This window comes from Thamnophis sirtalis, unplaced genomic scaffold (genome assembly GCF_051295495.1).
Source record: "Thamnophis sirtalis isolate CommonGarterSnake01/CBP01778 unplaced genomic scaffold, rThaSir2_p1.2 scaffold_1, whole genome shotgun sequence".
NCBI lineage: Eukaryota > Metazoa > Chordata > Lepidosauria > Squamata > Natricidae > Thamnophis > Thamnophis sirtalis.
Window position 1 is genome coordinate 173,204,979 of NW_028261381.1, and position 24,720 is coordinate 173,229,698.

General features: G+C 47.1%; 1 protein-coding gene across 3 annotated transcripts in view; it reads right to left on the reverse strand.

Annotated features, from left to right (window-relative positions):
• Positions 1-646: 646 nt before the first annotated feature.
• LOC106550501 (scaffold attachment factor B1) overlaps positions 647-24,720 on the reverse strand; it is a 40,051-nt gene continuing 15,977 nt past the window's right edge. For 2 of the 3 annotated variants that reach the window (XM_087703325.1, XM_087703324.1), the window contains exons 10-21: positions 24,541-24,690; positions 24,369-24,448; positions 22,766-22,896; positions 22,437-22,528; positions 20,675-20,787; positions 18,418-18,714; positions 17,357-17,494; positions 8,602-8,644; positions 7,493-7,605; positions 3,755-3,867; positions 1,674-1,725; positions 647-1,046 (exon numbers count right to left, since the gene is read on the reverse strand). In XM_087703325.1, the coding sequence (XP_087559451.1) occupies positions 932-1,046; positions 1,674-1,725; positions 3,755-3,867; positions 7,493-7,605; positions 8,602-8,644; positions 17,357-17,494; positions 18,418-18,714; positions 20,675-20,787; positions 22,437-22,528; positions 22,766-22,896; positions 24,369-24,448; positions 24,541-24,690 (1,437 nt within the window). In that variant the 3' untranslated portion in view covers positions 647-931. Of the gene's footprint in view, positions 1,047-1,643; positions 1,726-3,754; positions 3,868-7,492; positions 7,606-8,601; positions 8,645-17,356; positions 17,495-18,417; positions 18,715-20,674; positions 20,788-22,436; positions 22,529-22,765; positions 22,897-24,368; positions 24,449-24,540; positions 24,691-24,720 lie in introns of all 3 variants that reach the window. The other variant, XM_087703326.1, reaches the window with a different exon arrangement.

The following is a 24,720-nucleotide window of genomic DNA, read 5'->3' on the forward strand; positions in this document are numbered from 1 at the left end:
TGCCACCTGGCTATTACCCGGGGGAGGGTCTTCTCTGTGGCAGCTCCGGCCCTCTGGAATGAATTCCCCGCAGGGATTCGGAACCTCACCTCTCTCCAGGCCTTCCGAAAAGCCGTCAAAACCTGGCTTTGCCGGCAGGCCTGGGGGTGATGAGTTCCCCTCCCCTCTCGACATGTATGGTTGTGCGATTGTTGTCGACTTTTATTATTTGTATTTTGTCTTTTATGTTCCCCCTTTTTGCCCCTTTGAATTGTTCGCCGCCCTGAGTCCTCCCGGAGAAGGGCGGCATACAAATAATAAAATACAAATACAAATACAAATTTCCTTTGCAATTTTTAGAGGAAAGAACTGCAGTCTACAAGAACTACTCAAGTGATCCTGATGACACAGATAAACCTCCAAGTGGCCTCAACGACTCTCTCAAAGGATGCAAATGACCAGCTTTGTCTGCAAGGAGGATAAATCCTTCCGTTCCCCACCATCCAGTCAGAGCTGAAGAAGCTCCTTGAAGGAGAAGCGAAAGGTCTTCCAAGAAAAACAAGAAAAGTCCAGTTGCCTCTGGTGAAAAAGCACCTTTGGGACCTTTTCCCGGGAGGCGATTGAGGCCGGACGCTTCCTGAAAAGCCCTCAGAACCAGCATCGGGGCGATTGTAAATCGTACTTTTTTCCCCCTTTATTTATAGAAAATGGAATGCCTCGTAAAAGAAACACGTTTTCTTTGAAAGGATGAGCGTGTGCGGCAGCACCTACAGAAACACGTTACAAAAAAAAAAAAAAGTTATGATGAATGGCTTCACATACTGAGCTAGGAAGTGAAACAATGAAGGTTAACTTAAGAGTCACAGTCAGTGGTACACACTGAGTCGTGGTGTCGAGTATCTTTGTCCCTCATCTTGGTTGCCATTTGTACAGTTAAAAACAATAAAAACATTCAATAGTGACAGCTGAACCGGGGGTCGCCGGGTCGGTTTGCCCTCTCTTGTCCTGCAAAGCCCTCTCCCTGGGCAGTCGGTTCCTGCAGGCCACCTGGGATGAATCCTCCTTGCCTGGAAAAGAGAGAGGGGGAGAGAGAGGGAGAGACCACCGTGAGAAGGGGAGGGCCATAAGCCAGGAGCCCTCATTCCCAGCTGTGCCCCATGCTCCTTCCCCCTTTTGCAAGGAATTATTACCCCGGTGGCAGCACCAAATTGGTTCAGGCCAGGTGAACTTTGCTGCACCAGTTTCCTAACTTTGGCAACTTTAACAAGCCAGGATGGGTGGGCTTTCTAATTCCCAGAAAGGATGTGTGAATTCCCAGAATTCCACAGCCAGAATGTGCGGGTTTCAACTCCCAGAATTCCCCAGATGAGATGGGCCGGACAGTCTCCCTCTTCCCTCCAAGGAAAGGCAAGAGGGAAAAAAAATTAAGTAACCCAGGACCCTAAGGTTGAATTGGAAGGAAAACATGGGTTTAAAACATATAAATGGGCCCCTTAGGGTGCTCTTAAGATCACAGCTAGATAATGCAACATTTAAAAAACCCTCCAAATGCTGTACTGGGAGAGGAAGGGCCACTTTGGGAAGCAGAGGGGGAGACTGCCATTTAAAAAACCGTCTAGTTTTGCTAGTAAGTCAAATGCATAATGAGAAAAGGTTAACCTTACTCTGAATTCAGAAGGCTGAAGGCTTCTTACCCAGACATTCCACCTCGCGGCATTATGTGGCCACGCCGTTCTCTGCCCCCACCTAGAAAAGACGGGAGTAATTCAAACACTTGCAAGGTCTGAATAGCTCTGAAACTATCTGTCAGGTTTCCTCCACTCCTCGATCTGAACAGAACAGGGAAAGGAACCCTCGGAAGGAGAGCAATTCAGAACTTGTGAAGCCCTTGTTTTTGGCAGGCGTTTCATGACCCAAAGAGATAACGGGACTAGGAGTGACATGATAGTGGTGTTCCAGTATTTGAGGGGCTGCCGCAAAGAAGAGGGGGTCAAATTATTCTCCAAAGCACCTGAAGGCAGAACAAGAAGCAACGGATAGAAAGTAACAAAGGAGAGAAGCAACCTAGAACTAAGGAGAATTTTCCTGACAATGAGAACAATTAATCAGTGGAACTGCTTGCCTCCAGAGGTTGTGGGTGCTCCATCACTGGAGGTTTTCAAGAAGAGATTGGACAGAATGGTGTAGGGTTGTGATGGCGAACCTATGGCAGGTGTGCCAGAAGTGGCGTGCAGAGCCATCTCTGTGGGCACGCAAGCCATCGCCTGTTGCTCTTCTGGGTTCCGGCATGCCGGCCAGCTGGTCTTTGTAGTCGTAGGTTGAGGACTACCTGCACACAGTCTTGCCCTGTCAGTGGTGTTTTCCTTTTGGCAGTTCCTTAAATGAGGTTGCTCCTTACTGTTGGATGGTTTGTCTGAGTTGATACCCTGTTTCCCCCGAAAATAAGGCCTCCCAGGATAATAAGCCCAATCGGGCTTTTGAGCGCATGCGCTAAAATAAGCCCTCCCCGAAAATATTGCAACAGAGTAGCAGCCATGAGGTGACCATGCTCTCCGCCTCCTGCACCTCAAAAATAATAAGACCTCCCCGAAAATAAGGCCAAGCGCTTATTTCGGGGGTCAAAAGAAAATAAGACCCTGTCTTCTTTTCGGGGAAATACGGTAGTGGCAAATTCCACTTGCTCTGTGTTTACATAAGAGCAAACCCCACACTCCCTTCTATCACTGATGATGTCGTCTAGCTGGGTCATGAAACGTCTGCAACAAAATCACCAAGATCAGACACCATCAAGGAGTCCACAGTTTAAGCCTGAACTACAAGCTACAGATATTCCCTTCTGTTAATTTCTGAACCTATCAGGCTTTGGGAACAGAGCTTCCTTCATAGGATCCTGTCTGACTATAAATACCGTTCCCAAAAGCCGTTTTGAGTTGCACCAACTGGTTTCTCCTTCTGCCCAGATGTAAGAGCCCAACTAGAGAAGGAACAGACATAGGGTTCTTGCTGTGCCCCCACAATAGGCTTGGCTGCCCTGGGACAGGAGAGCTGAAAGGGGGGAGAATATCTGGACATTACCCAGAGGACACAAAGCACTATTCACATAAGGACACACACACAAAAAAAGGAAGATTGGTCAGCTCAACAATGTTCAAGAAATGACTCTACATTTCTTCAAATCCTCCTTGGTCACTCCGTTCATTTCAAAAACAGTAAGCCTGAAGGAAAGCCCTTTTTAAAAAAAAAAATTGTGGAAATGATGGTTTTAGGAGACCATACAGGCCCTCCTCAACTCACAACCGTTGGTTTTGCAACTGTTGGAAGTTACAACAGCACTGCGAAATGTGACAACTGGCGTGTATTGATGACCGTTGCAGCGACCTGGGGTCACGTGATCCCCTTTTGCGACCTTCTGATAAGCCAAGTCAGTGGGGGAAGAAGCCAGATTCACTTCGCAACCGTTGTTGGCAACTTAAAAACTGCGGTGATTCGCTTAACAGCTGTGGCACAGAAAAGTTGTAACATGAGGCAAAAACATTGCTCAGCAATGGAAATTTCGGGCTCGATTGTAAGTCAAGGACTACCTGTAATCTGAAGAATGGAGAAAGCTAATAAAGAAGCAGACATAATAGATATTTCTTTCCTTGGCTTTTCTGCTCCGCACAGAATAGGATCCTGGAAGGCTCAACCTTGCCTATGTCCCATCCCCAAAGCCTAAACAACAACAGGAGTTTTCCCAAAGGGAAAATACAGCTGTGAAGGGAACAGAACTAATTACCTCGCCATCGCTCATGTTCACGTCCTGGTGGGCCCCCATCATCGTTGCCTGGCCAAGAGCGACCGGGGTGGCCTTCAAATTTTCTGATGTGATCCCCCCAGTCACGTCCATCTCTGAAAGGCAAGGAGCTTGTCATAGACCAGGGGTCGGCAAACATAAACACTCAAAGAACCATTTGGACCCGTTTTCCCCAGAAAAGAAAACACCGGGAGCCACAAAGGTCCTAACCGGAAGCCCCCTGTTCAATGCTGGAGCTGACCAGAAGTTCAGTTCCCCCACCAGAGAGTCTCCTTCTAGCGCGGCGTCCTTTTTCCTCTACCTGTCATAACCGAAAGACCTATCAATTGTGGAGACAACTGGAAAACCCTCCCCTTGCCGTAGTCTTCTCCTAGCGCACTGTGCTTCTCCTCCTCCACCCCCCCGGAAGCTCCTCTCAAAATTGTGGCGCTGACTGGTGACGGAGCTGCAGCAGAGGGACAAAAGAGCCACATGCAGCTCCAGAGCCGCAGTTTGCTGACCCCTGACTTAGATCAAGTGGTAAACTGGTTTCTCAAAACACGTTAAGATAATCCTGAAAGCTCTCAAGTTCAGGAGGTCGTAAAAACTACCCACAGAAAAGAGAGCTTATACGGGAAATGTTTAACAGGTTTTAAAAATACTTTTCTAAAAAAACAAAAAGGCACCGTTCAGAGGCTTGGCATTATGTCCACTCTATTTATCAATCATATTGATAGCCCAGCAGTATCCCAATGCTACCATATCAAAACACTTGTTTGGATGAGCCGAACTCCCTCCCTCCCCGTTAGAACTGGTAAACGCTAAAGAAAGCAGCTGCCTTCTCTGCACCATTTTCACCGAGTTTACCAATGTTTTTTTAAAAATGTTGCTTTTTAGAAAGCTACCCAGAGAGATTGAGTTGAGATCTCCTGAGGTTCCCATGATGGTCCACGATGAGGCCAGCCCTGACTTCTCCTGCCTTCCAGTTATTTTGACAACTGGCCTGAAAGTAAGTGAGTAAGTGAGTGTGTGTGTCTGAGGGGAGGGGGGGGGGAGAGAGAATATGAATCCATAGCCATAGCATTCTTGTTTGCAGCTTCCAGTTTTTCAGTGCAAGCTTTGTTTAGGAATCCCAGAAAGTTTTATTAATGAAATGCTGTGTGTGTTTGTGTGTCCCGTGTGTGTTTCCATTCACTCATTTTCATGTGTGCAGAAGGTGGATATAGGGAGGCTTAGGTCACTGGTGTGACTTGTGAGTGAGTGGAAGGGAAATCTTGGTCTCGCAACCATATTCGTTGTGTTTTCAAAAACTAACAAATGGCTTGGAATAAGGGCGAATGTTTTCGCTTCTTTGTAGTCTCCCTAATCCCTTTAGGCAAAAGAATACGGGAGTGAAAGCTCAATTACTGTGTCTCTCTCTAAAAGTGTCATGGAATCCCTGGAGTGGTTGGTGAGTTGAAGGCGTTTCGTCAGGCTTTTAACTCGGCAACTGTTCTTTTTAACGAGGTTTTAATCTGGTTTTGAACTCTGTTTTGAATTAGGGCCTTGATGTCATTTTACCGTTTTATTTGTAAATGGGAGATGTAGAAATTTGATTAGCGCATAAACAAACCAGCTATAGGAAGAGTCGCTTAATATCCACTTGCTTAGCAACTGTTTGAAGTCTCAACGGACCCTTGAAGAGCTATTTATGACCCGTTTTGGAATTTCAATGGCAGCATATAATTCTGTGGTCACATGACTGCACTTTAGGGATTTGGCAACACTCACCTTTAACCCCGGCTGCAGCGTTCTTCAGTCACATGACAGCAATTTACAATGTTTTCTGCCAGTTTCAAGTCTTTTCCAGCAAGAAATGCCCACAGGGGGATACATTGATTCGCCCGGGGTGGGATTCTGCGCTATACTGATCTATAGTCCCTTTGTTTGAAGCCCAGCTGACAGGCGTGGCAGATGGATTGCCGCACCTGAGGTATCTTATTCACCGGGGGGGGGGGGGGGGGGGAGGTGAGCTACAGTAGAAGGTAAGTTTTTGGGCTGTTTTCAAAGGCACTGCCCGTGCGCAGAGCAAACCGGTTGTTACATCGGTTGAATCCCACCACTGGATCCACTTAATAACTCCAACGGTAGTTATGCCTGGTCCTCAGGAATTTGGGCCATCCTAGTGTCCCTGTGGTCATGTGAAGCTACCTGGGTGCTTGTCAACCTGTTTGAACTCATACCTGTTTGCCAAGTGCACCCGCAATCACCATTTGCTAACTTGCCTGATGACCCCATTGACCCCAGAGAGTCAATGGGGAAGCCAGCAGGGAAGGTTGTAGAATGGTCTCCTCCAGTCTCAAACCCTCCCCCAGGCCCTGAGCACTCACATCAGGCTGGGGCTGCCACTAAGAAGAAGGGGGCCACCCTATTCTCCAAAGCACTTGAAGGCAGGACAAGGAGCCAAGGATGGAAGGTGATTAAGGAGAGAAGCAATCCGGAATTAAGGAGGAATTTCAGAACAATTAACCAGTGGAACCGCTTGCTCTAGAAGCTGTAGGCGATCCAGCACTGGAGGTTTTCGAGAAGAGACTGGACAGCCATTTGTCTGAAATGGTCTCTAGGGTCTTCTGCCTGTAGAGGACGTTGGACTAGAACACTTCGGAGGTTCCTTCCAATTCTATTATTCTGTTAAACTCTCACCCACTTTCCTCAACCAATGAGGGCACCACTTACCGTATATACTCAAGTATAAGCCGAGTTTTTCAGCCCACTTTTTGGGCTGAAAAAAGCCGCCTCGGCTTATACTCGAGTCAGTGAAAAATTTGCCCGAAATGGAGGAGAAAAAGGGGCGGGGCCATGCCGCTGGGTGACGCTCGTGAATGGCCCGGCGCCCCTGTGAGTTTCCCCTCCCTCTGTGTCAGTTTGCCACGCAGCGCGCACCGCACCATCCCCCCTCCTCACGTTCTAATGTAATGCAGGGCTGTCTTACGATTCCCCTTTCTCCCCCTCCTGCCGCTCTGCAACAATGTCCCACCTCCTCCTTGTTATGGCAAGCAGCCACATAGCGATGTCCCACTTCCTCTGGTACAGTGATCCAATGATAGGAATCACTGTGCCGTGTGTCATAGGAGGCGGGACATCGCTCCCGCGGCTGCACGGGACATCATCATCACAGCGGGACATCAGCATCATGAGGTGAGTGAGGTATTTCATTGAATACACCGCTAGTTTACTGTTTTTCTTTGAAATAAATATTCAAAAACATTATTGGTATCTATTTTTATTTTTGAAATTTACCGGTAGCTGCTGCATTTCCCACCCTAGGCTTATACTCGAGTCAATAACGTTTCCAGTTTTTTGTGGTAAAATTGGGTGCCTCGGCTTATATTCGGGTCGGCCTATACTCGAGTATATACGGTATGTCCTCCACCAACCCACACGGCAAATTTTGTATATCCTCCCCTTCAACCCCCACCCTGCCCCCCCAAAAGCAGCCTATCTGCAGGCCTGGGGCTTGCAACTTCCTGTCAGCTTTCCCACTGGCTGTGGGAAGCTGGCAGGAAGTTGCCTCACCTAACGACCGAGGGAATCAATTAACAGCGGGACTGCGGGGATTGCCTTTGCTAAATGATACCGTTGTTACCTTATGACCAGATCGCTTAACCAAGGAAATTCTGATTGCGCCTATGTTCTGCTCGTAAACTTAACTGCTTTCTGGACTCGACGCTGTTTGAACGCGATCGCCTGCAAGCCACTCACCGGGACTGTGGAGGTATCCTCCGCCCCTCGTTCATGCGCCTGTCCGACCCATAGCCGCCCCAGCCATCTCTGGAGTGGCGATCTGGATCCCTGTGACGTTCCTCTGCATAGTGCTGAAAGAGGGGAAGGAGACAAGAACAGCAATGATCCAACTGGTACGTTGTGGGGTGCAGGCAGAGATTTCTGAAGCCACGCAGCAAAGTTCCCTACTTCAAGATAAAGGCAGGGGAGCGACACAAAGCTTCTAGCAGATATTTCAACAAGCTCGTTTTGCTGGTGACTCATTTGCTCTAAAGTAGTGACGGCGAATCTTTTCGGCACTGAGTGGCCAAACCGGAATGAGTCCTACCCCTCCCCCCCCCCCGGCTGGTGAAACTGGAAGACCAGGTGGCCGCTGCGCATGCACACACTTGGAAACCTGAAGACCCCTGGTCTTCTGGTTTTTGTTGCTCCAGCACGCACGAAGACCAGCTGGTGCTCCAGAAATGATGTCGGTGTGCATGCCCACAGAGCTATCTGTGGCATGGGTGCCATAGGTTTGCCATCACGGTCCTAAAGGAAACACCAGAAGCTCACAAGCCACTGAACTAAGAAAACAGCCTGAAGCATTGGGACTTTTAAAAGGTTTTAGAGCTTTCAAGAGCTGCAAAGCACTGGTGCTTTCTCCAAAGTGCTCCAGCGGGTTAAGAAATTCTAGAACCAGATATTTATGTTGGTTCAGAACATGTTGAAAAATGTGTATAAAATTGAAACCTGAAGCTTTTTTTTTTTTTTAGGAATGGCAGATAACACAGAATCATAGGGCTGGAAGAGACCAATCCCCTGTTCAAGGCAGGAGACATTATACCACCCCAAAATAGACCAACCCTCCCCCCCCCCCCCGGTCGTTCTTGGATGAGAAGCAAAACGTCTTCAAGGAAAAACAAAGACAGTCCAGTTGCCTCTTGCAGAAAAGCATCTTTGGGACAAGCAGGACCTGGATGACTGAGAACCTCCATAGAGCTCCAGTATTGGAGCACCTACAACTTTTGAAGGCAAGTCATCCCAGGGATTGACTGTCCTCAGTGTCAAGCTTTCATCCTATCAAATGCACAATGAACATGACTCACCGGCCTCTCTCGGTCTCCCATCATCCCCCGTGACCCTTCTCTCCTGGGAAAAAAACACAGTCATGTCAAATTTTTGACCTGCATTGATCCTCAATAAATTAGCATTAGCAATGGAAATTGTGGTCCCAGTTCTGGTTTAAATTGATGGTATTGCTTGAACTTCGCCTGAACATTACTCTGCTTTGGAACATTTGAAATGTTCAGAGTTGGGATATTATATTAAATTATATATTTCAAGCTGAGGATATTATATATTAATATCCACGTGGTCTGCTAGGCCCTTTAATCAGGAACCCTCCTTTCTCTCCAAGTCCTTAGCAACTGAGGAAAGAATTTCTTCTAGACAAAAGGGTCTCCAAATTTAGCAACTTTTAAGACTTGTGGACTTCAACTTCCAGAATTCCTCAGCCAGCCATGGTTTTTTAAATATATATCTATACATATATATTAAATATACATCCATATTGTGTGTGAAGAGAGTTGGTTCTGAGTATCATTCATATTAATCCCATTCACAATAACAGTTTTAGTAATCTCTATCACACTTATCAAAATTAAATCATCATTATATTGTTCAAACATACAAAAACAAGAAATGTCTAACTCCTCATTTTTATCTCTATCTTCATCTATGTCTTTCTTGTTCAATCTAAACATTTCTCTGTTTTATATGAACAAATTTGAGTAGGTATCATTTATATTGCTCATGTTGAAAGGAATGATACTAAACAGATTGTCCACAATAAAAGGGTTAATGCATTACACCTCCTCAGGGAGAATTGGGGGTGAGGGGGAGAGAATAGATCCCTGCAGTTAATTTAACAACTTTGGTCTTTAAAAATCATGTTCATCATAACACGTTGGGATGTGAATTGTCACTTCCCTCAAAAATCTAGGTGCGTCTTATACACTGAATACAGCATTTTTTTGCCTCCTGAAACCCAGCCCCCTTCACCAAAATGGCCGTGCATAGCCTTTAGGCTTTCAGAGAGCTCCTGGGTGCTGGGGAGGGCAGAAATGAGTTTTTTGCTCAATTTTGCTCCCCCAGCCCCCAGGAGCACTCTATAAGCCCCCTAAAGGCTATTCATGCCCCCCCTTTTTTTTTTGACAAAAAACGGACGCGTTTTCACAAAAAAGGGCCATTTTTTGCTCACCCCCCCCGAGCATTCTACAAGCCTCCTAAGGCTATTCATGCCCTTTTTTTGAAGAAAAAAAAAGGGGGGGCATTTTCACAAAAAAATGGACCATTTTTGGGAGGTCTGCAGAGTGCAAAAACTTTAAAAAATTTGCCTCTTCAAAACTTTGGTGCATCTTATATTCTGAAAAATACGGTAATTTACAGTAAGGAGATGGGAAAGGGATTAAGAGACTGGCAGCTGGACAGAGGAAAGGCTCCGGGATGGAGGAGAGGAGAAAGCTAATATGGTTGAACAATCAAATCCTCCTTGTGACAAACTTAAACCAGGTCTGTCCAACCTGCAGCCCACTGGAAAGCCAGTAATGAGGCCCCAGAAGATAATTAAAAATATAAAAAGAAACAACCGTTGCCTTACCTGAACGGCCCCTTCTATGTGCGCTGTGAGGGGAATCCAAGCATGGGATAACCTTGCCCATTAGCCTTGAGACTGAGTTATGTAATTGTTGACCACACCTCCTCTGATTGGGATAGTTCAGTTTTGTACGAAGGCTCAGCCAATCCAAGAGATGTAACAGAACCAGTTCGGAACGTGAAGACGAGTAAACAGGTAACCAGAACAATGCGTCCAATGCCCGGACCAGCCGAAGCCGAGGGCGGGATTGAATTCCCCTCGCAGCGCACATAGAAGGACCGTTCAGGAAATCCAAGCATGGGACATGCCAAAGCAATGAGTCTCAAGGGCGGGAGCTAGGCTGGTCAGGGGCCCTAGGTGGCGATAGAACCCTCTGCAAGACTCACCACCCAAAGGAAGCCTCCGCCAAGGCATACATGTCCATTTTATAATGTCTGATAAAGGGCGACGGAGATGACCAAGTCGCCGCCCTGCAAATGTCCTCCACCGAGATTTGCGTCGCTCAAGTCGCTGTGGTGGCCGCACTCCTGGTGGAGTGGGGGGAGGGTGATGCGCCTGGGAACTGGTCTGGATTGACTGTTGTAAGCGAGGGCAATACACGCTTTCAACCAGCGTCCGATGGTATTCAATGACACCTTCTGTCCCATGGATGCTGGCTGAAAAGACACGAATAGTGCCTCTGACCTTCTGAGTGACGCATTATGTTTCACATAGCGACGGAGCGCCCTTCGAACATTGAGGTGGCGCCACCGTCGCTCTTGCGGGTGTGAGGGCTACGGACAGAAGTCCAGGAGGATAAGTTCCTGGGCCCTGTGGAACCATGAATTAATTTTCGGGAGGAATGCCGGGTCTAACCGTAGGATGACTCTATTCGGATGGAAGATACAGAGGTCCTCGCGGACCGACAGCACTGACAGCTCCAACACCCTCCTAGCTGATGTAATAGCTACCAAAAAGACGGTTTTAAGGGTCAACAATCTAATGCTCATCGTGCGGATGGGCTCGAATGGTTCCATCATGAGGGCCCTAAGTACCAGGGATAAGTCCCATATCAGGTTACGGTGGATTACTGGCGGCCTGAGGTTCAAGGCACCTTTTAGGAATGACCGAACATTTGGATGTTGAGCCAAGGAGCGGTCCTGCCCGTCCCCAACAACAGTCGATAGAGCTGCAATCTGGCGGCGGAGGGTGTTGGGTGTCAGCCCATTGACCATGCCCATCTACAAGAAACCTAGTACCTGTGGTACGGATGCTGTGAGTGGGTCAACTCCGGTTGTGCAGCCCCACCTGCAGAAGACCTGCCAGATGGCCTCATAGATGCGAGTTGTGGACGGATGTCGTGCCGCTTGGATTGTGTCAATGACTTGTCAGAGAATCGCTGTTGAGTCAAGAGAGCCCGTTCACGTGCCACACAGCTAACTGTAATAATTGTGGGTTCGGATGGATGAGAATCCCCTGGGAGAGATGTATCTGATTGTCCGGAATTCTCCACGGGCGTGAGACGGACAGATGGATGAGGTCGGCATACCAAGGGTGACGGGACATCGGTGCAACCATGAGAACTTCCACCAGTTCTGCTAGAATCTTCCAGATGACAAGTGGAATGATTGGGAGAGGCGGGAAGACGTAAAGGAGGCCTTCCAGGCAAGGATTGCGAAGCGCATCGGTGCCCTCTACCCCCGGTCCGTGGAACCTGGTGTAAAACCTTGGGAGGTGTGAATTGTGAGGTTGCGCAAAGAGGTCCACTTCAGGTTGACCAAACCTGCGAGACAGTTCCTGGAATAGGGCTGGATGGAGCCACCACTCTGCCTGGTCCACCGTGGCCCTGCTCAACCAATCCACCTCCGTATTGGCTGTGCCCGATATGTGCTCTGCCCGAATCGATAGCAAATGGTTCTCTGCTCAATGGTAGAGCCTCTCCACTTCCAACATCAGGGACTTGGACCGCATGCCTCCTTGGCGGTTGACATGAGCCTTGGAGGCCATGTTGTCAGTGAGGATCAACACCTGGTCAGCCGTCACCAATTCCCGAAACTCATGGAGAGCTAGCCGAATGGCCTGCAGTTCTAACCAGCTGATGCTGTTCCAAAGTTCCTGTGCAGTCCAAAGTCCCTGTGCTACTCGGTCCAAGACATGGGCTCTCCACCCAAAGAGACATCCCTTGAGTAATTTGGAGGATGTCCACACCGGAGCGACCGTAACACATTGGATGATACTTGTACCCTGGTTTGCGAGAGACTAGTGTGGGCTCTCTGGAAGGGGAGTAGGAACCATTGGAGTGGTCATGTGTGGAACCGTGCCCAGGGAACAATGTTTATACATGCGGTCATTTCCCCAAGAAGCTGGGAAAGAACTGCCAGTGGTATCGACCTCTGTGATAGTACGTGACTCACCGGGGGTCGGCAGGCTTTGTTGTCTCTCCTGAGATAGTGACACCTCGCACAGCTCCCAATTGATGATGGTTCCGAGGTGTAAGAGAGACGTGGTCGGGTGCAAGTGGCTCTTTGGAAAGTTCAGGATGAAGCCATGGCGCTGCAGTGTCGATTGTGATTTGCAGGTCTTGATCTCTCTGGTTCCGGGATGAGGACAGGACCAGGATGTCGTCGAGATAACAGTTGACTCTTATGGGTAGTGACCAAAGAGATGTGGCAATCACCGCCAGCAAATTTGTGAAGATTCTTGGGGCCGATGACAGGCCAAATGCCAGGGCTCGATATTGAAAATGCTGTCCCGCGAACTGGAACCGCAAGAACCTTCGATGTGCCAGATGTATCAGTACGTGGAAGTACGCCATGTCGACTGAGGTAAGCAGGATAAGATGCTTTTGAGTAATTGCATCTTGAACCTCTGATATTTCAGGTATAGGTTGAGCCATTTCAAGTCTACGATGGCTTGTCATCCTCTCGGGTTTTTGGGAACTAGGAACAGAATAGAATAAAAACCTTGTCTTTCCTGCCCTTGTGGTACCGTCTCTATGGCATTGATTGATAGTAGACGTTGGATTTCGGTGTCCATCAGACGCCTCTTTACCTGACACCTGGGTCTGGGGCACCTGATGAAACACCTCGGGGGGACAGAGAGAAATTCTAGAGTGAGGCCCAGCCTCACGGTCTGGATGACCCAGGCATCTGAGGTGATTTCTGCCCATTGGTGAACGAAGGCTGTTAAACGTCCACCAATAGGCCCCACCCCGTGCGAGTCACCGGTATCTACGAAAGGACCGGTTGTTGGCACCATGAAATGGCCGCCAGGCCTGAGGCTGTTGCTGGCTCTGTTGACGGAATCTATCCCTGGCATCGGAATGGTCCCTGGCCCTGTCCTGTGTCTGTGTATAGGACCTGTTATACTGGGAATATATGGAACTGTGTTATACCCAGAGTCCTGGGCATGAAAGGACTGCTGTCTATTGTAAGGTTGTTGTCTCCTGTCTGTGCATCTGTTGGTTGATGGGAGCACCTTACATTTGTCCCTAGTCTCGATTAAGTTAGGGTCCAACGCGGCACCAAACAGAGGCCCGCCCTTGAAGGGGGTGGATGCTAGGCACCATTTGGAGCATACGTCCGCCTGCCAATGGCGTAGCCAAAGGAGGAGATGGGATGCCACACTGGATGCTACCGCTCGAGACGTGAACTTGGCCGTATTGAGGGTAGCATCAGAAGAAAACTCTAATGCTGCCACCAGTTTGTTGACATCCTGATGGAGGCACATATCATCAGGAGCAAGCCTGGCCTGTAGCTACCTGAGCAAGACCAATGAAGTCCTATTGAAAAATGAGGCCGCCGTAGCAGCTCGCAACACCCAGCTGCCTGGTGCGTTTTACATATGACCAATTCGGCCTTACGGTTCTCAGCCTTAAGATCTTCCGAAATTTTGGACGGAATCAAAGCTGGGGAGGCCAAGGCCGCTACTGGTAGGTCTACTGTAGGGAATTAAAGGATTCCATCCAGTTGTGGTGTGGAAGTATAGAGCTTCCTGTCACCGTTACTAGGTGGAAGGACAGCAGTTGGTTGCGTCCATTGTTTTTGGACAATGTCAAGGAACAGTTTTAGAAAGGGAATGACATCCTGTTCCTGCACCTGTTCAGCAAAACGTTTTGCAGAGTCAAGCCCCACCGCAGTAGCCTGTGTGGTAGCGCCCCCCCCCCCCCATGTTGGTAGTAGCCTTAGCCTTATATAAAAGTGATTTAAATAAGGGTGGACAAAACAACCCAGAAAAGGTAGGCTTGTCCTGCACTAGGCCCTCGTCATCTGAAAATTCTTGGTCAGCCACCTCTTCCTCTTCGCCCAGCACCGAACCCTCGCTGTATACCGAGGGCAGGGGTGATAGAGGGTCAGCCTTGGAGGTAGAGAGGTCCCTAGATAAATTAAGTATCATGGGCCATTGGGCCCTGCGATGCAATTCCGCATCCACGTCCTGTGAGATGGCTGCTGATATCATATTTTGAAGCTCGGGGAGGAAGACTGAACTCGGGGCCTTCCTCAGGTCTGAGCCCCGCAGCTGTAGGTGTAAAAGTAGCCGTGGGACCTGAGTGCATGGGTGCTGGTGCTGAGGCTGGGATAATCTCAGAAAGGCCAGGGAGAGATTGGGTCCCCAACCCCCCCTCCTCGAACTTTATCCCCTGGGGAATAGGGAGATCAGGGGACCAACCCTGGATCCCTGCCAAATGCAGGGAAGAACCGGGAGAAGGGCCTTTGGCCAATAATGTGGAAGGCGACCTGCTGGTGACTACGGGTGCCTTGGCCGATGACTTGTCCTTGCGCTTAGCGGCCCTATCTGGAGCCGCAGATGAAGCGCAAACCCTATGGCTAGAGGCCCTAATGGTGGCCCTGCCCACCCTAGTGCTGGCCTCGACGGTCTCAGAGTACAGCGGGGAAGAGGTAGAAGCCCCAGTACTGCCTCCGGAGGTGGGATGATCCGCCATTATAACTAAGAGGAAGAGAGAGTGAGTTGAAAGGCTCAAGCTCATGTCCAAATATCAGAGTGAATACGCTGCTACAAATAGCGAAGCTAGCCCAGGCTGCTGAGATCGAAAGGACAACCGTGTGTGCTGAAGCGGAATAGCAGCGAACCGACTTCCACAAGCACAGATAAGGCTGTAGACGCATCACCGCAAATCGGGCACGAACTGCAAGTTGTGCCCCTTCCGGATGCTTTTTAGCGCGAAAACAAACGGCTCCCAAAATGGCTGCCAGCAGCAAGAACAGCACGAAATTCAATTTCGCCTCCAAAATGGGCAACGCTCCTTGCCAGAGACCTTCAGCGATCCTGTTATCGTGGCAGTAACATAGCAGCAACAACTGGCGGGGCAGTGGCAAAGCGACGAAGCCACTCTGGGACAGATCACGCTGGATTAAGTGGATCGCACCCATCCCAACCGGCACGAGATTGGCGAACCGACTCTCAACCACGGTCACAAGCGAAATGGAGAGTGGTGGACCTATTCTCATCCACAACACGAACATAAGTCAAACCGCGCGGCTGCAATCCTTTGCAGGCGATAGTTTCCCCGGCCGTGAAAGCCTCAAGAAGCTTGCTGAAAGTTTCCAATGAGGTCGAGGCTAACAGTGAACTGCTGCCCGCCGAAACAGTCAGACAATACGAATTGTGCTTCGCCAATTTCCACAAATAATCAGTCAAACACAGTGACGAATCCGAAGTTGAAGAATGAGTTAATTTTGTCTATTATCCTAGAGCAAATTATTTTACCTCTCTTTCGGCTGGACTGAATTAAAAAACTGAACTATCCCAATCAGAGGAGGCGTGGTCAACAATTACATAACTCAGTCTCTAGGCTAATGGACCAAGTTAACCCATGCTTGGACTCCCCAAGCAGCGCACAGGAGAACAAAATAAGTTTGTTATTTATATACATTAACTAGTTTATATGTTTTATGTGGCCCCAGATAAATCCTCTTTACTCCACGAACTTAACAGTCGTTTTGATAATGAAGCCAAATGGAGAGAGACTACAGTAGTTCTCGACTTACAACAGTTCATTTAGTGACCGTTCAAAGTTACAACAGCACTGGAAAAAGTTGACTAAGGACTGTTTTTGTTATAACCTTTATGATATCCCCATGATCATGTGATCAAAACTCAGATGCTTGGCAACTGACTCATATTTATGACGGTTGTACTGTCCCTGAGGTCATGTGATCCCCTTTTATGACCTTCTGATAAGTGAAGTTAATGGGGAAGCCAGATTCACTCTGCAACTATGTCACTCACTGATCAACTGCAGTGATTCACTTAACAGCTGTGGCTGGAAAGGTTGTAAAATGGGGCAAAACTCACTTAACAAATATCTTAAGAACAGAAATTTTGAGCTCAATTGTGGACGTAAGTTGAGAACCATGCACTTTCTCCCTATCTATCAAAAGCAGAACAATTAAAAAAGGTGACAACATTTATATAAGATTAAATTAAATTTGTGAACTCCTAACTTCGGGGCAGGTGGGTTGTTAAAGGACATTTGCCTCAATTTAAACAAAAAGGAATACGTGTGGTCCTTGACTTGTGACCATAATTGAGTTTGGAATGAAAAAGGTCACATGATTGTAACTTGTTTTTAGACCTTTATTACAGCGGTCATTAAGTGAATGTGGTGCTTATTAAGAAAATCTGTTTTTATCCGATGAGCATTTATAGCAATAGCAGTAGACTTATATACCGCTTCATAGGCCTTTCAGGCCTCTCTAAGCGGTTTACAGAGAGTCAGCATATTGCCCCCAACAATCTGGGTCCTCATTTTACCCACCTCGGAAGGATGGAAGGCTGAGTCAACCCTGAGCCGGTGAGATTTGAACCGCTGACCTGCTGATCTAGCAGTAGCCTGCAGTGCTGCATTTAACCACTGCGCCACCTTGGCTCTTTTGCTGGAAACTAGAAGTAAACACTGAAAACCAGCCCCCCCCCCAAAAAAACCCTCGAAATTTACGGTCACATGATTTGGAATGCTGCAAACAGCCACAATGACCAGTCAGTTGCCAAGTGGCTTAAATGCGATCACAGGACCATGAGGTGTGTGGTCTATGTGGTTATTGAGGACTTTGAAATTGGCATTATGTACCTTTTGTGGGGGGTCAATAGTAACTTGGTCGTAAAGTGAGGACTACCCATGGTCCACTTTTCTGCAGATACGCTTGAGGTTGAACAAAAAACCTTCCCTAAACAGTGGAAACGAAACATTCCAGTCGCTGCCTTACCTGTCTAGAGGATGGCCCTGGTACCGTCCGCGTTCCCTGTGATCAAAGTCATGGAACCGTTCCTGGCGGCCGAAATCAGAGCGGTGACGATCGTCCATTGCCATCCGCTTGGCTTCTGGCCAGTAGGGATCATCCCTCCTGCAAGCAACATGAGGTCAAGAGACCAGCCTAAAAAAAAACCTCCCCCCCCCCCCGATCTCCTAGTAGCAATAGCAATAGCAGTTAGACTTATATACCGCTTCATAGGGCTTTCAGCCCTCTCTAAGCGGTTTACAGAGTCAGCATATCGCCCCCCACAGTCTGGGTCCTCATTTCACCCACCTCGGAAGGATGGAAGGCTGAGTCAACCTTGAGCCAGTGAGATTAGAACTGCTGAACTGCAGATAACAGTCAGCTGAAGTGGCCTGCAGTACTGCACCCTAACCACTGCGCCACCTCGGCTCATAAGTTGCTACCCTGATCCAATATAAAGGGATGAAACCTGATTCACAATAAAGGAGAATGTTTGTAGCTCAGGGTTGAAATGAGGGGGTCCTTGGTGCTCTCTGAGCTTGATTGTTTTCTTGCAGACGTTTCATGGCCAAACTAGGTAACCTCATCAGTGCTAGAAGGGAGTGGGGTTTGTGGAGGAGGAGGAGGAGAAAGAAATGGTCTGTGGGGTCCTTGGTGCCCTCTGACTTTGTTTCCTTGCAGACATTCCATGAACCAAACTAGATAACCTCATCAGTGCTAGAAGGGAGTGACGTGGAGGAGGGCTGTGGGTACCCTGAGCTTGGTTGTTTTCCTGCAAACGTTTCATGACCCAATTAGGAAACATCATTAGTGCAAGAAAGCAGCAAACCCCACATTCCCTTCTATCACTGATGATGTTACCTAGCTGGGTCATGAAACGTCTGCAAGAAAACAACCAAACTCAGAGAACACCAAGGACACCTCAGTCCTCCTCCTCTCTACAAACCCCACCCCCTTCTTGCACTGATACCTAGTTGGGTGATGAGAGGTCTGCAAGGAAACCACCAAGGGCCTCTCACCTGACCCACAGTTGCAAATGTGACTTTCACCTGCCATCCATGTCATACGGCCTCCGCAGGGCCACGCGCCTCTCCTTGTCGTAGCGCAGCTGCTCATGCTGCCGCCGCAGTTCCTCTCTCTCCCGCTGGATCCGTTCCTGCTCTCGTCTCCGCTCATGCTCAATGTACATCCGTTCTCTCTCCAGCCGCTCCCGCTCCATCTGCTCCTGTTCCAGGCGTGCCCGTTCAAACTCCAGCTTCTCGCGGGTGATCTCCAACCTCTTCCGCTCCTCCTGCTCCCAGATGGCTTGCAAGCGCAAGCGCTGTCTTTCTCGACGGTCACCGGCGCTGTGAGGTGGAGAAAAGACGGTTGGCTCTGGTCAGCAGGCTGTTTCTGCCTTTCGGCTCCTCCTGTCAGGATTCCCCATTCGAGGAATGAGCAAGTGAGGAAGCCTAGCCCCCCATTTGGCCACCTTCCTGACGCTGAACTGGCTGGGGAGAAGGAAATGTCACCTCCACTCTCACAAAGGTAGTTTGCACACGGAGCCAGTTTGGTATAGTAGTGAAGGTACTAGATTAGAAATCAGGAGGAAGTAAGTTCTGTTCCCACCTTAGGCGTTAAAGACGCCTGGGTGATGCTGAGGCAACCACAAGGTGGTGAGTTCTAGTCCCACCTTAGGCAGCAAAACTGGCTGGTTTCATGTTGGGCCAATCACCAGGAGACTGGGAGTTCTGGTCCCACCTTAGACATGAAAGCTCACAGGGTGACTTTGGACCAATCACCAGAAGATGGTGAGTTCTAATGTGCCTTAGGCATCAACGTTGGCTGAGTAACTTGGCTAGTCTCTCTCTCTTTCTCTCTCTCTCTCTCCCTCCCTCCCTCCCTCTCTCGGATTCTTGGATTAGAAGCAAAATGTTTTCAAGGAAAAAAACCAAAGAAAGTCCAGTTGCCTCTTGAAAAGCACTTTTGAGACAACCATGATCTGGATGACTGAGAATCTCCCCAGCCATTTATGATAGTTTAACCCAAAATAGAGAAATCTGTAAGTACCGTATTTTTCGGAGTATAAGACGCACCAAGGTTTTGAAGAGGCAATTTTTTTTAAAAAAGTAGGTAGATAGAGGGAGAGGGAGAGAAATACAGTAGGTAGGTAGGAAGACAGAGTGTGTACGTAGGTAGGTAGGTAGAGGGATAGAGAGAGAGAAATAGAAAGAGGTAGAGAAATACAGTAGATAGGTAGGGAGTGAGTGAGTAGGTAGGTAGGTAGATAGAGGTATATGTATATATATAGAGAGAAATACAGTAGATAGGTATGGAGAGAGAGAGTAATAGCAATAGCAATAGCAGTAGACTTATATACCGCTTCATAGGGCTTTCAGCCCTCTCTAAGCGGTTTACAGAGAGTCAGCATATTGCCCCCAACAACAATCCGGGTCCTCATTTTACCCACCTCGGAAGGATGGAAGGCTGAGTCAACCCTGAGCCGGTGAGATTTGAACCGCTGAACTGCTGATCTAGCAGTAGCCTGCAGTGCTGCATTTAACCACTGAGCCACCTCGGCTCTTAGGTAGGTAGGTAGAGAGATAGAGAGAAATAGAAAGAGGGAGAAATACAATAGATAGGTAGGGAGAGAGAGAGTAGGTAGGTAGGTAGATGTTTCCAGGTGTATTTATCCATGTACTGGAGAAGGAAATCACTGACAAACCTTAAGACTTTGTTTCTGCTGGCACAGCACTTGATCAATGTAATTCTCATCAGTTAAAAAGCTTTTCAAAGGTGGGGGGTTTTTTTTGCACTCTGCAAACCTCCCAAAAACAGTTTGTTTTTTTGTGAAAACGGGCCCTTTTTTTTCAAATAAAAGGCATGAATAGCCGGGGGAGAGGGGGCGCTTGCACAGTGCTCCTGGGGTGGAAAGAGCAAAAAATGGCGCCTTTTTTGCGAAAATGGGCCTGTTTTTGTCAAAAAAAAAAAATTGTATGCAAAGCCTTATGGAGGCTTACAGAGTGCTGCTGGGGGAGGGGGGGGCAAAAAGGCCCATATTTTGCTCATTTCTGCCCTCCCCAGCCCCCAGAAGTTCTCTGAAAGCCTTCATAAGGCTATTCACAGCCATTTTGGTGAAAGGGGCGGGGCTTTGGGAGGCAAAAAATGCTGTATTCGTTGTATGAGATGCACCCAGATTTCCAGGTGCGTCTTATACTCCGTAAAATACGGTAAATATGACACAGGTTTTGTTTTTTTTTAAAAAAAAGGCAAAGAACGTGAACACAACCACAGATTGAGCCCCTTCCTTTAGCCTGTAGGTCTCACCGGTGCTGTTCTTCATTTGGTCGCTTGTCTCTGGTTTTGTTGAATGGTGCGGAGCCTTGTCGCTCTCGGCTCTTTTCTCTGCTCTCTGACTTGCGATCCTGACTTTTCTCGCTCTGTATTTCCAAGAGACAGCACAAAGTTGCAACTTCTAACTCATTAAAGGAAGGGTCACGTTTGAAAAGGAAAAGGAAGATCAAGCGAAATGTCTGTCTTTCAGTCTCGGCTCTAGAGGTGGCTCTGCCTCTCTGCTACTCATTGCTTCTTCTCCTGCCCTCAGGTGCCTTGGAGAATAGTTTGACTCCCTCTTCTTTGTGGCAACCCCTGAGATATTGGAAGACTGCTATCATGTCTCCCTTAGTCCTTCTTTTCATATCCAATTCCTGCAACTATTCTTCATGTTTTCTTTGAGAATCAGGATTATACAATAAATATATATTATAAATGTATATAGTGAACTATCCTAAAAATACGAGTTCCAGGTGTAGCTATAAAAGAAGAGACAGACATTGCGATATTATCCACTTAGCTTTCGTTAGCCTCTGCTAACATTGTCGGTGTAAAATCGACCACTGAAGAGATATTTGCCTTTATACACCATTGATCAATTTGGCCATTGCACGTAACTGCCTCAAGCTGTAATAGACATGAACAATGAGGAACTAGCTGGACAGCTCAGTGTTATTCCCTGGGGATGAGTAGCCCAAGCTGTGCTCGATAAGGAAGGAAGCAACAGGAGCTATGCCTCCATCGATTAACATGTCTGAAGTAAAAACGACATAGCTAATTACAGGTGGGAGGTGGGTGGATGGGCCTATCAGGTGTGCAATGGTCAAATTGATCAATGATGTATAAAGGCAAATATCCCTTCAATGGTAATTTTTATACTCTGATATTAGCAGCGGCTAACAAAAGCTAAGTGGATAATATATCTTAAGTTCCAGAGATTGCTTAAGACTTACCGGTAATGATCAAAATCAACTTCAATAAAGAATCTTAAAGGTTTCACATTGATCTCCCCATTATGCAGGGTGAAAGGATGTTTACTTCTTAGTATCAAGTTTCCAAAATACAAAGATGGAAAGACACACTTAATTCCCCACAACAGAAGAATGGATGGCAAAAGTTAAGGGGTTGGCAGAGAAAATGGTCGATTTTGACCATTTGAATTAAAGAGAAAAGAATTTATATAGTTTTTGTTTCTATTTGGAAACCACTGATGGATTTTGTACTCAAATCTGGGGGAAAATTGAAACTCTAATTTTAGCTTTTTATGATTAGAGTGACTTTGTTGTTATAGGCTTGAAGTATTTAGAAAGTAAAAGTAAAAGGTTGAGGCTGTAATGGTTTTCTTTTATTCCACTGTACTTTAAAAGGTTGGAAGTCGTTCCTTTTTTCCGTTCTTTCTTATCTCCTTTTCCACCTTTCTCTCCTTTTAACTTTTGTATTTTACCTATCAATAACCTTTAATGAAACTTTTCGGAATGAAAAAAAAGTTTCCAGGTGTCAAAGTAGATCATCGCATTTCAGTTATCTAATGATTTTTATTTCATTGGTTAAGATTTTTATAAGAGCGGCCAATGAACGCCTCTAAAGATTAAGGGGGGGGGAATCTTGAGGTTTCGATAACTCTGTATAGCAAATGAAAGAGAAACAACGATATAAAACTTCTCAAAGATAAAACAGTAAAACTGTCCTATTTCCTTCCCTTGCTTTCAGAAAATCTGTTAAATAGCAATTGTGACAAGGAAAGCTATTCACTTACTCTTTCTTTTGATCGCGATGTGGTCTTCACCCTGATAACTGGTTCACCCTTGGACTTATCCATTATCACGGTTCTCTCTGTCCCTTTGCCCCCTACGCAGAAGCAAAGAGATTGGATGACAGTCCAACTGATGGCAGAAGCCAGCAGTGAATGGCTTAGGGCAATGTTTCTCAACCGTGGCAACCTTTAAAGATGGGTGGATTTCAACTTCCAGAATTCCCCAACCAGCCCAGAACTTTGGATGTTGAAGTCTTCCCATCTTACAGTTGGCAAGGTTGAAAAACATCGATTTAGGGGTTCCCCCCCCCCCAACTCCAGTAATAAATTACCTGATTTGGGAGTCTTAGATTTATCGGCAGATGAAGATTTCTGCTCTTCTTTCCCCTTTTCGTCTTTTTCATCCGTTTTGTTACTATCTTCTTTTGCATCAGATTTTTCATTCTTTTTCGCACTGGAAGCCCTGAAAAAGCAGTCAAGTTCAGAATGTTTAGAGCAGACCTGGGTGTTTTAATTAATTAATTTATATTCCACCTTTATTATTTTATTTATAAACAACTCAAAAGCGGCTAACACATCTAATACTCTTCCCTCCTTCTATTTTCCCCACAACCACCACCCCGTGACGTGGGTTGGGCTGACTATGACTGCCACATCATCACTGCAGCCATGATTGGAATTTGGGCGCTTGGCAACCAGCTCACATTGACAAGTGTTGCAGCATCCTGTGGTCACATGATCAAAATCTGCATCCTTCCCAGCTTTCTTCCGACAGCGAAACCAATGGGGGAAACTGGGTGCACTTATCGATTTAGGGTAAAAATGGTCATAAAATTGGTTTTGGCCACATGACTTGTTTAATGACCACACTGCTTAGTAACTGAAATTCTGGTTCCAATGGTGATTCTAAGTTGAGAACTATTTGTAAAGAAGATAACCTAGACCAATGTTTCTCAGCTTTGGCAAGTTTAAGACCTGTTGATTTCTACTTCTACACTTCCTCAGCCAACCATTTTGGCTGGGGAATACTGGGAGTTGAAGTCCACATGTCTTTAAGTTGCCACGGTTGAGAAACACTGACCTAGATAGAGACATATAAGGTCCACTGCCAGGCCAATGAGGGGCAAAATATATTTTGGATCAATGGTAGATAATATCTGAAAGTAGTTCAGGCAGACACCTCTGGAATTCACAGCAGTATAAGGGGGAGAATAAACAGCAGACTAAAGTAACAGAATAACAGTGTTGAAACAGACCTAGGAGGTCTTCCTGCTCAAGCAGGAAGCCCTATAGTACCATTTCAAACAGATGACAGTCCAGCCTCTTCTTGAAAGCCTCCAGTGATGAAGCTCCCACAACTTCCAAAGGCAACTTTTGTTCCATGGGTTGATAGCTCTCACTGTCAGAAAATTTCTCCTTATTTCCAGGTTGAATCTCTCCTTGGTCAGTTGTTCCTTATCTGGCCTTCGGGAGCTTTGGGAAATAGCTTGACCCCTTCCTCTCTGTGGTAGCTTCTCCAATATTGGAAAACTGCTATCATGTCACCCCCCCTAGTCCTTCTCTTCACTAGACTAGCCAGGCCCAGTTCCTGCAACCGTTCATGTGTTTTAGTCTCTAGTACCCTAATCATCTTTGTTGCTCTTCTCTGCACGCTTTCTAGAGTCTCCACATCTTTTTTTATATCATAGCAACCAAAAATGGATGCCAGATTCCAAGTCTGGACTTAAAAAGTACACTGACTCTTATCTGATGCCAATTTGCCTTGACCATTAGATCGTCAGATTCTGGTGAATAGATAGCATGAAATACACTCGTAATGCTTTTGAACTCTTAAGCTGGTGCCTGATTTCCTGCGTCTGATAGTGATTTCTGAAGAGAGTGGGGTAGAGGAACACATCTAATAAACTGAAAAGCAAAACAGACTGCAGAACTTACCTATCCCCAGAGGACGTTTCAGTCTTCCCCTCACTGTCCTTTTTGTCCAGAAGCTTCCTCGTGGCAGGTTCATTCTTTGCCTGAAATTATATTGCATCATCAGAAAAACTGAAGCGACGGGTTGTTTTCCCACCAGTCTGGGGGCTCGAGGAAGGAGGGAGGCCCCACTTACTCTTTCCACTGAGATTATTTTGCCGTGCAGCTCCGTCTTGTGGCAATGGGCAATGCATTTGGTAGTTTCTTCAGCTGTGGACATTGTCACAAAACCGTAACAGCGAGCCCCCGGGCTACGAGCGTTGGTCACCACCTTGGCGCCAACCACCTGGAGAAGAGAAACCACATGTGGTCTTGG